At 39.9% G+C, this 12,832-nt stretch overlaps 2 protein-coding genes across 26 annotated transcripts in view; one reads left to right on the top strand and one right to left on the bottom strand.

Annotated features, from left to right (window-relative positions):
* Window positions 1–12,832, bottom strand: part of LOC143288415 (inositol hexakisphosphate and diphosphoinositol-pentakisphosphate kinase 2-like) — a 147,903-nt gene that overhangs the window by 122,481 nt on the left and 12,590 nt on the right. The window contains exons 1-2 of one of the 25 annotated variants that reach the window (XM_076596873.1): window positions 6,947–6,995; window positions 4,959–5,281 (exon numbers count right to left, since the gene is read on the bottom strand). The exons of 23 other annotated variants lie outside the window; for them this stretch is intronic. In XM_076596873.1, the coding sequence (XP_076452988.1) occupies window positions 4,959–5,009 (51 nt within the window). In that variant the 5' untranslated portion in view covers window positions 5,010–5,281; window positions 6,947–6,995. Of the gene's footprint in view, window positions 1–2,104; window positions 2,169–4,958; window positions 5,282–6,946; window positions 6,996–12,832 lie in introns of those variants that run through there. One more of the 25 variants, XM_076596880.1, reaches the window with a different exon arrangement.
* Window positions 7,293–12,832, top strand: part of LOC143288417 (18S rRNA (guanine-N(7))-methyltransferase-like) — a 40,697-nt gene continuing 35,157 nt past the window's right edge. The window contains exon 1 of the mRNA XM_076596884.1: window positions 7,293–7,362. Coding sequence (XP_076452999.1) covers window positions 7,319–7,362 — 44 coding nt within the window. The 5' untranslated portion in view covers window positions 7,293–7,318. The remainder of the gene's footprint in view (window positions 7,363–12,832) is intronic.

The following is a 12,832-nucleotide window of genomic DNA, read 5'->3' as shown; positions in this document are numbered from 1 at the left end:
GTCACCTTGCCTTTTTATTTCGCTTCCTTGCACCTGCATACATATACGGTGCATCTGCATACACTGGAGACAGCGTGTGCGAGTGAGAGTTGTGAGTGGCTGTGTGAATTCAAACCCGCATATGTGCAACTGCACAGTATGTGTGTGTGTGTGTGTGTGTGTGTGTGTGTGTTTGTGTGTGTGTGCATCCACATACGTGCATCTGCATGCGTAGAAGACTCTGTGTGTGTGAGTGAGCGAGTAAGGGCATATCTGTGTTAGTTTTCTCTTTCTTATCGATCACTACCAGGGAACCAAAAGAAAGCCAAAGGAAGTAAAAAGGAAAGCACAATGTACATGTAGCACAGTCATTCTCACCATCTGTCAGCTCCATCTCTAGTTGTTTGGGGTCTTTGGGGTTTTTTTGTGTGTTTTTTTCAGCCACCAAGTTTCAAAGCAAGAAGTGAAATTGACAAAGGTACTGTAAAAGGAAACAGCTTGGCAGAATAGAGTATGTCTTTATTACCAACTGTACTGAGGTCACAAGGAATATTCAGGGAGAGAAGACAGAGAGAGTGCGAAAGAACTCAGAACTCGATACATTTCTTATTCAAGGATAAAGATTTTAGGCATGGCCTATTCTTCCAATCTGTCCATGGAAGAGAGACAGACAGACAGAGAGAGAGAGAGAGAGAGAGAGAGAGAGAGAGAGAGAGAGAGAGAACAAAAACAACAACAAAACACAACAACATTCATAGTTTTATAAAAGATTGCAAAACTAAAGTAAAAATACAAAAATATGTAAATAATATCAACACTTCATCCAAAATATATAATTTAAAAAAATAAAATTAATAATCCAAGAGGAAGATGGAATTCTCTCCAATCCATGCAGTGTATTTCACTAGTGCAAGCTAGCACCCAAAGCATACTATGGCCGTGTCATCCTTTTAGGGGGAGTACCATGCTCTCACCTGAACCCTGGGGGTTGCCAATAGCCTAGAAAGCCTCCCCACACCTTCCCCCCCCCCCCTCCCCACCACCCCGCAAGCAAACTGTTGTCATGCAATGTGTCGATGGGGGAACCTCCCTCCGCTCTGCAGGTGCTGGCATGCAAAGTGTCAATGGGAGACTTCCACTGCACGAGGTGGCAATGAGGTGTCAGCCATAGGTCCCAAATGGCCGCCAGAACCACCACTCACTTTTGCAGCACCAAAAAAAAAAAAAAATAATAATTGAATACTGTATACCTATGGTAGATAGAGAAGTCTAGTACTTGCCGGTGCCCTCTCTCAGACTTTGGTGCAACTGGCAGACCTGTCTTAAGTTTTATTTTCTGGCTTTGGTCCCATTTGTAGACCTGTTTTAAGGTTAACTATCTGGCTTTGGTCCCATTTGTAGACCTGTTTTAAGGTTAACTATCTGACTTTGGTCCGACCAACCAATTGGTGGAAAGAGAAGTCTAGCACCTGTTGGTGACTTCTGTCCAATTTGCAGACCTACTTATATTCAAATGGACACTTTTCAGATTTCAGACTTTGGTACGATCTGCAGACATGTTTTTCAGTTTAATTCTCAGACTATTATCTATTTCTTTATGAACCAGTCATTCTACGTTGTCTCTCTTGTTGAATCAAATTATTTCCCTTTTACAAAGTCCATTAAGTCATTTTCCTTTATAATTGTGCTTCTATTTATTTTGAATATTCACCTTTGATTCCACCTTCCATCTATCATAGCCCATACACCTTCTCAAAAACAATCACACAATTACATTGTTTCTGAACATTACACTCCGTTCCCAAACAATGTTTCCAAAAACCACACAAGATTTTGTTGACAATGTTTACAAACATCACACAGTATTCCCAAGCAATGTTTCTTCTCACCACACAGCATTTCCAGACAATGACAGCATTTCCAGACAATGTTTGTAAACAATAGATACAGCCTTCCTAAACAATGTTTCTTCACACCACAGAATTTCTGGACAATGCCTGTAAAGAACAGACACAGTGTTCCAAAGCAATATTTCTTCACACCACACAGCATTTCTAGGCAATGTTTGTAAACACTGCACAACTGTTACAAGCAATCCCCTCTCAGACCCCTCAGTAAAACTCACCCATTGAACAGCCTGTCCCAAACTGAACAGAGAAGCTAAAGAACAACAGCAGCAGCCAAGACCATGTCACAAACACATCCCTAGACAATAATGATTGGCACATCTCAGGGAATAACTCCCAAGGACTGAACATGAACACACACACACACACACACAAAAACAAAACAAAAAAACAGCTGGGCCCTGTACACTGGTAGCTTGCTATATCATCAAATCAATACAGCTCCACACACAGCATGATGGAACATGTTGTGAGAAACCATGTACATACGTACATAAGCCAGTTTTCCTCCAATACATCCAACGTCATGGGTAATTTTTCAAGATGGGCGACCTCTCTATTGCCAAAGGTCCTCTTCTCTTCAGGAATATGTAATACAATTTGAGATGGGGTTTTCTTGTGGGGGTATTGCTCCCACGCAGGCAAAAGAGCTGTTTTGGAGGTGGTTCCCCCCCACCCCCCATCCCCACACACACCCTCAAAACAGATGTAACAGCTGATACCGTCTCCCCACCCACCAACTAATTTTCCTCCCTCATCCCCATCCCCTCTGTACACCTGCAGAGTATGAGTAAATCAATGAGTAAATCAATAATTAATGTCACACGGACACAGCTCACTTATGTGCTGTTAATTAAGCAAGATTTTGAGTGTGTGTTTTTTATTTTCCCAACTTTTGAAAGATTTGTTATATACAACAGAGAGAAATTTCTTCTTTTTTTTTTTTAAGGAACAGTTCAACTGTCAGAAACACACACACACACACACACACACACACACACTACAAAGGGGGAAAAAACACAAAGCTGAAACTAAGGGATAACAAACATTTTAAAAAGATATGAAGGAAGTGGCTTGACCCTTGAAAAGGCCTGAGTGTCAAAATCAATCAAAATGGAACAGACCCCGAGCAAGTACAGTTCATTTCTTTTCCAGCATTTCACAGAGCCAAGGAACATGTCATACTTTACCAGGGATATGTGTGAAACGCAAAGTAGTCTGCAGGAAGCTGCCTCTGTTTCAGTTTCAGTTTTCCAAGAAAGCGTATGTGTGAAACGCAAGGTAGTCTGCAGGAAGCTGCCTCTGTTTCAGTTTCAGTTTTCCAAGGAAGCGTTTGGAACAACCTATATGCACTACACGACACCTGCTGAGCTGATGCCTGACCAGCAGCATAACCCATCACACCAGATCGGCCAAATATTTGTGTACTTTTCAAATTGGATTTCTTCCTTCCAGTTCTACATAATTTTGCTAAGAGCTACACATGTTGCCATGGGTTCTTTTCCAGCACTTCAAGTGCATGCTGCACATGGGACCTTGGTTTATCAGACCATCTAAATGACTGATCCCTCAATCTGATTTTCCAGTCAAACTTGGAAGAAAGGGTGAGACCAGGATTCAAACCCAGACCCGACGGGTGCAATAACCGAGTGGTTAAAGCGTTGGACTTTCATTCTGAGGGTCCCAGCTTCGAATCTCAGTAAAGGCGTCTGGTGGGTAAAGGGTGGAGATCTTTCAGATCTCCCAGGTCAACATATGTGCACACCTGCTAGTGGCTAAACCTCCTTCATGTGTATATGCATGCAGAAGATCAAATACATACGTTAAAGATCCTGTAATACATGTCAGTGTTTGGTGGGTTGTGGAAACAAGAACATACCCAACAGGCACACCCCCGAAAACAGAGTATGGCTGTGTACATGGCGGAGTAGAAATGGTCATACACGTAAAAGCCCACTCATGTACATACAAGTGAACATGGGAGTTGCAGCCCACAAACGAAGAAGAAGAAGAAAAAACCCAGACCCTAATGGACAATATATTGGCAGATAAGTGCCTTAACCATTCTGGCACCCTCCTCGTTGCCCCAGTTTCTTTACTTGTGTTTGGCAGAATCGGGTGAAACATGATACCCACCCTTCCCTTGCCCTCTCCTGGTTCTGACACTACTTTGTTGAAGGGATCGAAGCAGAACATGTGCATGAACACAGAAATTCTGATACTGTCTTTGATCAGATGCTTAAACATGAAAATACTTGCTAAAGTTCTTTCATAAAAACAAAGTTTCACTTAACATTTCAGAAAGTTCAAAAGAACATTTTGTTCCAATATCAATACTGCTTTGTGGAACTGATGTTTTATAAAATGCCATGGGGTTTATGTTGATTTGCTAAATATGAGAGATGAAAACGCACAATACGACAGTGGGTCAAAAGAGGAAAATAAGGATATTTCAAATGACTAGTCACAAAATCTCATCAGAAATAAACCATGTAATCACAAAAACACAAAATCTGATTATCAAAGCTTCCTAAACTAAAATACAGTTCTCTTGCCATACCAGTTTACTTTATTAATCAAAGGTTGAACGTAAAATGAAAAGAGGGTTATTCTGTTGAGAGGAAAAAAAATCTTGATATCAAATATCTGATTTGGGACCATCAAGCTAATTTTTTTTTTAAGAGAAGGTGAATGTGACTTGATTAATGTAACAGACAGAAACAGAGAATGAGAACACAGATGTTCGTTCAGATTAAGCCTAGGCCCCATACTGAATGGTTTTCATATACTTTTCTTTTTAGTAGTAATTCACAGCCGGAGAAAGAAAAGTTGTGAAATTAGTGCATTACAGAAATGCTTTAAGATAATCACCACAGTACACAACCTCTTCTGTGCTTCGCAAATGTCTGTCAGTCTTCTCATGTAATGTTGGTAACAGGATATCAGCATTAAAATCGCATTAATCATTACACTGGTTTGAAACAGAGAATAAGGTAATAGCATTGAGAAGGCATATATGCAGCCTCTTTAGAATTATCAATAAAGATAAATGAATTTCCAAACCAATCTTACCGCTTGGAGTCGTGAATGAGCCCGCACATCCCTGCACCAACAGCAATGCATCTTTCACACACGTCTCTACGCATTTCATCGCACACACATCACCTGATGTTTTCCAGTCACAAAACTCACAACCGCAGTTTTTCTCACACGATGTAACACTTTCAGACCAAAAAATGTGAGGTCAGAATTACTCACTAACTCAGTCTCTTATTATGAGCAATGTGCACCAACGTTTTCAAGATCTTTTCTTCCAGCTTTAAGTTGATGAAATTTTCGCTTTTGATGAACTATGCATTTATGTGCAAAACACTGCTGTGGTTCTCTCAGATGTCCTGAACACATGAAATCGTGAGCAAACTTGAACTTTCATTCTAAAAACAGAAATCTAACATGCAAACACACACACACACACACACACACACACACACACACACACACACACACACACATATATATCTTCTTTTTTTTCTTCTTTTTTTTAATGCTGATTTTTCATTTTGAACAGTTGTGTGCAACCATCTCTGCATGTTTCTGCATGTGACATTGCAAGAGTAAACATGAGTAATTGTAATTTTCTTCCTTATCAAAAGACCCCTGCTGCTTTTCAAAATCTGAAATGTGAATGCCACAGATTAAAGTTAAAAAATTCTAGTCCCCGAGTCTGAAACTTAACATGAAATTTTCTGCAGGCTCAAGCCAAAACCCTTCATCAGAAATCTGAAAGCCCACTGGTAGACCCTGATAAGAAATGCATTCTGAAGCAAAGAATTCCTCCGTGCGTGGCCAGAGATAAACTATGATCTTTCCACAACTTTGAAATAATATGACTGTGGTGATGTGTAAGGCCAAATCATCAGGACGTGTCTGTACGCACACTGCAAACAAGGCATGCCACAGTTGTTGTACCACATAAACACAACACTTCAGAACATTCTGTTCCTCAAAAACAGCTTCACGTTCAGCCAAACTGTTCATATTCAAGGCATTCAGAGTCAACTGTCTGTATCCGATGCTGCGATCAAACATTCATTACCATTCACACCCAATGCACGCTTGAATGACTCTTATAAATATACGTGCTGTTTCCAATTTGAACTCTCTTTTTTTCTTTTTTTTTTTTTTTTTTCTTAATATCTCATTGTCATCATCTTTCTTTTATCATTCCCGCAGCAATATTAACACTTTCTTACATCATTTACAGTACTGCTGTGCAAACCTATGAAATAGTGAGTATGGTTATTGTATGATTTTTTTTTGTGGGTTTTTTTTAGAAAGGCAAAAAAGGAATACTTGTTTCACAGTGGTATGGAATTCTGTTTGAAACAAAAATCCGATGAAGTGACAGCCCCACAAAGGAATTATTCAGTGTGCTGATTATATCAGACACTATCACTGCATTCATCACCGCATTCTGTTTTTATTTTTACTTCTTCTTTCTTTCCCTCTTGAATTCTGCATGCGTTGACCTATCTGTGCAAAAACATGTCAACACAATAACTCTGCTCTGCATTCATGGAAGGTCATTTCTTCCTCTGCACACACACTCCTCCCACAAATCCACCCAAGTTTCAAAGTCTATTTGCAAACAGCATGCAAACTTTTTTGCTCCTCCCTTTTTTCTTTTTTTTTTTCACATGTTAAACCTTGCTTCAAACCACCAGCACACAACTGCGTGTTCACAGACACAAACAGCAAAGAGCAGCCCCCAAAAGTTTTACTTTTTACACAAGAGACATTTGTGGGATGGAGAACTGCTGAAGCATGAACACGTGTGCAGTGAGGTGTGGCAGACAAAAGCAACAACAAAAATCCCTGGTTATGAAACCTGTCAACAACTGTAGTTACAACTTTTTTTTTATATTTTGATTCCAGCTGTCTAAAACGCAAATACACTCTTAAGTCCTGCATCCATTTGCATAAAAGTTCTCCAGGACAACAGCACAATAATCAAACAAAAATAAACAGTTCAGAATCACTGATGTTCACCAGACTCTCACAGCTTATTTTGCCCAATATACTTTCAGTCCCTGATGTCACTTGAGCAGAACGACAAACTCCCCCTCTGAAAAGGAAATGTCCCTTCAGAGTGAGTTGTATCACACACTGTTTGAATTCACAACACACCGGGTGTCCTTCCAACAAAACTTGTGCCGCACACATGCCGTTTGAAAGGGAAACATTCATCAACTGCGGGCACACACACACACACATAGAGAAGGAGACACGCACACACTCCAAGGCCTCTAGTTAACTGTCGGCAGTCAATTCCCAGTGCTGCAGTCAGTAAGCATGGAGGGGATCCTAGTTCAGCGAGTGACTGAGTGACAGGAGTTGTGGAGGGTGGAGGAATCAATAATGAACTTTCTGTTATGAGTAAACATCCCCAGAGAGCAACCTCCTCATCACAGGGAAGGTGAGAGCACAGGCCAACACTGTCTGTCATCAACAGCTTCTTCATTAACACTGCCGGATCATAGATCCACATTTAGTGTCACTGATAGTATTTTAATGCTTGGTCCGCCTAATAGGGATGAAGGTGGCAGAATGGTTAAGACACTCTTCTGCTGATACAATGTCCATGAGGGTATGGGTTCGAATCCAAGTCTCACCCTTACTCCCAAGCATGACTGGAAATTCTTCTTGTTCATTCGTGGGCTGCAACTATCATGTTCATTCATATGTACACGAGTGGGCTTTTACATGTATGACCATTTTTACCATCCAGGCCATATTCCGCTTTCAGGGGTGTGCATGCTGGGTATATTCTTGTTTCCATAACCCACTGAACGCTGACAAGGATAACAGGATCTTTGATGTGCGTATTTGATCTTCTGCTTGAGTATACACACGATGGGGGTTTAGGCACAAGTAGGTCTGCATAAATGTTGACCTGGGAGACTGGAAAACTCTCCACCCTTTACCCACCAGGCACCGTTACCGAGATTCGAACCCGGGACCCTCAAATTGAAAGTCCACTGCTTTAACCACTCGACTATTGTGCCCATCACTGGAAATTCAAACTAAGCACCTAGTCATTCAGATGAGATGATAATCAGAGATCCTGTCTGCAGCAAACACTTCGTGCATTGAAAAAGAACCCATAGCAACATAAGTTGTTTATCTGGCAAAATTCTGCAGAAGAAATATGCTATGATAGGTACACAAATATATGTGCATGCACTCAAAGCCCAAGCACATTGGTTTATGCTGCTGGCCACGCATCTGCCCAGCAGATGTGGTGTAACATATGGATTTGTCCGAATGCAATGACACCTCCTTGAGAAACTGCAACTGTCTGATTATAAATAAAGGCTTAGTCTGCTTGACAATAGATCAAAGCTTTAGTCTGTCTGATAATGGATCAAGGCTTTAGTCTGTCTCGTTAGTCTGTCTGATAATAGTTCAGTACTTTAGTCTGTCTCATTAGTCTGTCTGATAATAGATCAGTACTTTAGTTTGTCTCGTAATGGATCAAGGCTTTAGTCTGTCTGATGATAGGCCAGTACTTTAGTCTGTCTGATAATGGATCAAGGCTTTTGTCTGTCTCATTTGACTGTCTGATAATAGATCAGTACTTTAGTCTGTCTGATAATGGATCAAGGCTTTAGTCTGTCTGATGATAGGTCAGTACTTTAGTCTGTCTGATAATGGATCAAGGCTTTTGTCTGTCTCATTAGTCTGTCTGATAATAGCAGTACTTTAGTCTGTCTGATAATGGATCAAGGCTTTTGTCTGTCTCATTTGTCTGTCTGATAATAGATCAGTACTTTAGTCTGTCTCGTAATGGATCAAGGCTTTAGTCTGTCCCATTAGTCTGTCTGATAATAGGTCAGTACTTTAGTCTGCCTGATAATAGATCAAGGCTTTAGTCTGTCCCATTAGTCTGTCTGATAATAGATCAGTACTTTAGTCTGCCTGATAATGGATCAGTACTTTAGTCTGCCTGATAATGGATCAGACTTTAGTCTGTCCCATTAGTCTGTCTGATAATAGATCAGTACTTTAGTCTGTCTGATAATGGATCAAGGCTTTAGTCTGTCCCATTAGTCTGTCTGATAATAGATCAGTACTTTAGTCTGTCTGATAATAGATAAGTACTTTAGTCTGCCTGATAATGGATCAAGGCTTTAGTCTGTCTGATAATGGATCAAGCCTTTAGTCTGTCTGATAATGGATCAAGGCTTTAGTCTGTCCCATTAGTCTGTCTGATAATAGATCAGTACTTTAGTCTGTCTGATAATGGATCAAGGCTTTAGTCTGTCCCATTAGTCTGTCTGATAATAGATCAGTACTTTAGTCTGTCTGATAATAGATAAGTACTTTAGTCTGCCTGATAATGGATCAAGGCTTTAGTCTGTCTGATAATGGATCAAGCCTTTAGTCTGTCTGATAATGGATCAAGGCTTTAGTCTGTCCCATTAGTCTGTCTGATAATAGATCAGTACTTTAGTCTGTCTGATAATAGATTAGTACTTTAGTCTGCCTGATAATGGATCAAGGCTTTAGTCTGCCTGATAATGGATCAAGGCTTTAGTCTGTCTGATAATGGATCAAGCCTTTAGTCTGTCTGATAATGGATCAAGGCTTTAGTCTGTCTGATAATGGATCAAGGCTTTAATCTGCCTGATAATGGATCAAACTTTTAGTCTGCCTGATAACAGACTAACAATTTAGTCTGCCTGATAACAGATCATTGCTAAAGTCTGCCTGATAACAGATCAATAATTCAGTCTGTCCAATAATAGATCAAATTAAGTCTGATCACCACTTAGTCTGCTTAGTCTGCAAGATAAAAGATCAATGCTTAGTTTGCCTGATAAATGATCAACACTTTAGCAGAGCCTGATAACAGATCACTGGTAAGTCAGCTGGATAACAGATCACTGGTTAGTCTGTCTGTCGTGATATTAACAGATCAACACTTCAGTCTGCTGGACAATAGATCAATGCTTCACAGCCTTTAATCTGCCAGATACGTTTTCCAACTACACATTCACATATCAGTGCAATCAAGCTGCTGCACAGTGAATAAAAGATCATTTGACTCTGCACACACATACAACACAAAGCATTTTGCAGAGAGAGAAAGAGAAAGAAAGAGATCTAGAGAGAGCCAGCGTAATACATGTTCGCAAAACATTACCTATTTAATCGGAATGAAACAACAACAAAACTTTACAGGTGTCTGGGAGCGTGGCATAGGAAGAGATGACAAAGGAACAGAAATGGAGGAAAGCTATGAGAGGAAAGAGAGGGGTGGGATGAGGGGTGTGGGGGTGAGCACTGAACAGGATAGGGGAGAAAAGACACTGACAAGTTGAAGTGTCATCACACTCTTGATACAGGTTGATTCAAACGTTTGTTTGTTCTTCATTATTTCCCCACCTCTTTCACTATCTGGACTTTTCCTGCAATGTTTGTTCCTCTTTCCCTTCCCCCCACCCCCACGCCCCACCCCTGACCCCTCCTTTACCCTCCCCTCCTCACCCTCTCTCTTAGGTGATCTGGGGAAAGCTACTTATATGTGTTCTGTTCTGTTCTCTCTCTGTCTGTCTGTCTGTCTTTGCTTTTGTAAGGATTAGGTCAAAAGCATGTAGCATAATTATTCTTTTACCCTCAATAAAACATTCACATTCATGTTCTCTCTCTCTCTCTCTCTCTCTCTCTCTCTCTCTCCCTGTGGCCCCCTTCCACCTCATTATTACATTTCAGTACCATTTCAGTGCCTCTGTCCTGAAACGGGAATGACAGTTGTGTAAAAACAAAATACATCTGTATAAGAAAATAAAAAAAGTAAAGAAACATTATCAACAGTGTGGGCATTGTCTTGATATCTGGCTGTGCTGTGTAGGACATATATATACACAGGTGGTTTTGTTATCATATGAGAAAAAAAATGCTGGTTTCCAAAATAACTTTCTTTTTTTCATAATCTGCTACATCTCTCTTTCTCTTCTTTCTCCATTACCAGTGCCTTTTTTTCTTTTAATTCATCTGTCATGCTGGTAGAGCTTTAGGCTCACTGTAACTGGTTTATGGCATCGTACACAGTGGAATCTCATTAATATTTTATTACCTGGGCTTTAGACTGACACATTATTTGTTCTCAGAAAGCGTGCCTCTGCTTTTCTGTGGGCCCTTGCATCACGCAATGTTTTTTAAAAAAAATTATTCTGTTGCTCAATGTGTAAAAGATTGATGCACACAAAAAAGACAAATATAATATCCCTTATTACAGTTGTTCGAGAAAAAAATCCATAAAAAAGAAAAAAAAATCAACAACAACAACAAAATGACATACTTTCTCTTCACTCATTCCCATAACAGCTGAGACAGTTTGTTGTGAATAAGATATTTTCAAGATCTATGCACTTGATTTTCAGTAAGGCATTCATTCAATGTTGTTAGATTCGTGAAACATTCAATTGGTTTCCGATATTACTCGCACAAGGATGCCAGGTTTACTTGTTTGTTGTTCCCCTTCCCAACCTACCCATCCTATGACCCCGGTTTCAGTTTCTCAAGGAGGGGCCACTGCGTTCAGACAAATCTTTATACATTCCACATCTGCTGGGCAGGTGCCTGACAACAGCATAACCCAGTGCACCTCCAGTGCATGCATATCTATTTGTGTACCTCTCACTAGTCTCAGATTGGATTTCTTCTATAACATTTATGTTGCCATAGGTTCTTTTTCAGTGCACCAAGTGCATGTTGCAAACAAGACCTGGGTTTATCGTCTCGTCCCAGTGACTAGATGCTCAATTTGATTTTCTTGTCAAACTTGGGAGAAAGGACAAGGATTTGGATCCAGACCCTCACGGACACTGTATTGGTAGATGCTGGCATACAAGCATCTTTCTCCATACCCCCAACTCCCCCTAAAAAAAAAAAGTGTTCATCATGCCACCATGCAGTCTCAAGTTGAACTGGTCCAAGGACAATAACTTACATTCTCATTCCCTCTGTTCACCAGATCAAGATGCAGAGTATGATTTCAAATGACAGTGCCGGATACAGTTTCTTTTAAAGTAAAGGAGAAACTCCTCTTTGAAAAATGAAAGCAACAAGGAAGAGCTCATGAATAAGATTTATGTCATTTAATTTATTCATTTATTTTTATATCTGTTGTAACTTTTATCTTCTGTTTTTATTTTTTTTGGTCTGATGTGTGTCTGTGAATATAAGTGTGTGTGTGTGTGTGTGTGTGTGTGTGTGTGTGTGTGTGTGTGTGTGTGTGTGTGCATGCATGCGGGTGGGTGAGAGAGAAGAGAGAGAGTGAATATGTGTGTGTGTGTGTGTGTGTGTGTGTGTGTGTGTGTGTGTGTGCGTGCACGCTTGTAAGCGTGCATGTTTAAGTGTGTGCATGCATGTGTACACACATGCAGCGGGAGAGTGATCAGTGCTAGTCTTTGACAGCCCAAGATAAATACGCGCTGAATTTATGGTTGAAGTTTCTGCAGTTATTACTCAATCAAAAGTAATATATATATAAATATGTCATGAATCCATGCTTCTTTTTCAACAACAAAAAAAAAAGGATATGCATTTGATAATGGTGTGCTTATACACTATTTCTGTTTTTAAAAAAAATTTTTTAAAAGAATAAATTTCTAAAATGATAATCAATACCCTGCAATGGCTGCATTTTATTGATGAGGTTTGTTCAGAAACCATCATTCTAATTTCTCCTCAGAACATCACAAAGCTATGATGTATTATATTATTGGATTGTACTTTGTTGAAGAAGCAAAAAAGAAAAGAAAAAAGATTGTTTGAAAAAGTACACATCATTATTCCCTTCTTTAGTCTGTCACAATTGTGTTCCACAACAGATTTCTCTGTATGAAATTTAGGCTACTCTTCACCAGGGGAGAGCGTAT

The sequence above is a fragment of the Babylonia areolata genome, chromosome 12 (assembly GCF_041734735.1).
Source record: "Babylonia areolata isolate BAREFJ2019XMU chromosome 12, ASM4173473v1, whole genome shotgun sequence".
NCBI classification, from domain to species: Eukaryota; Metazoa; Mollusca; class Gastropoda; order Neogastropoda; family Buccinidae; genus Babylonia; species Babylonia areolata.
This window is presented reverse-complemented; position numbering and strand designations above follow the sequence as displayed.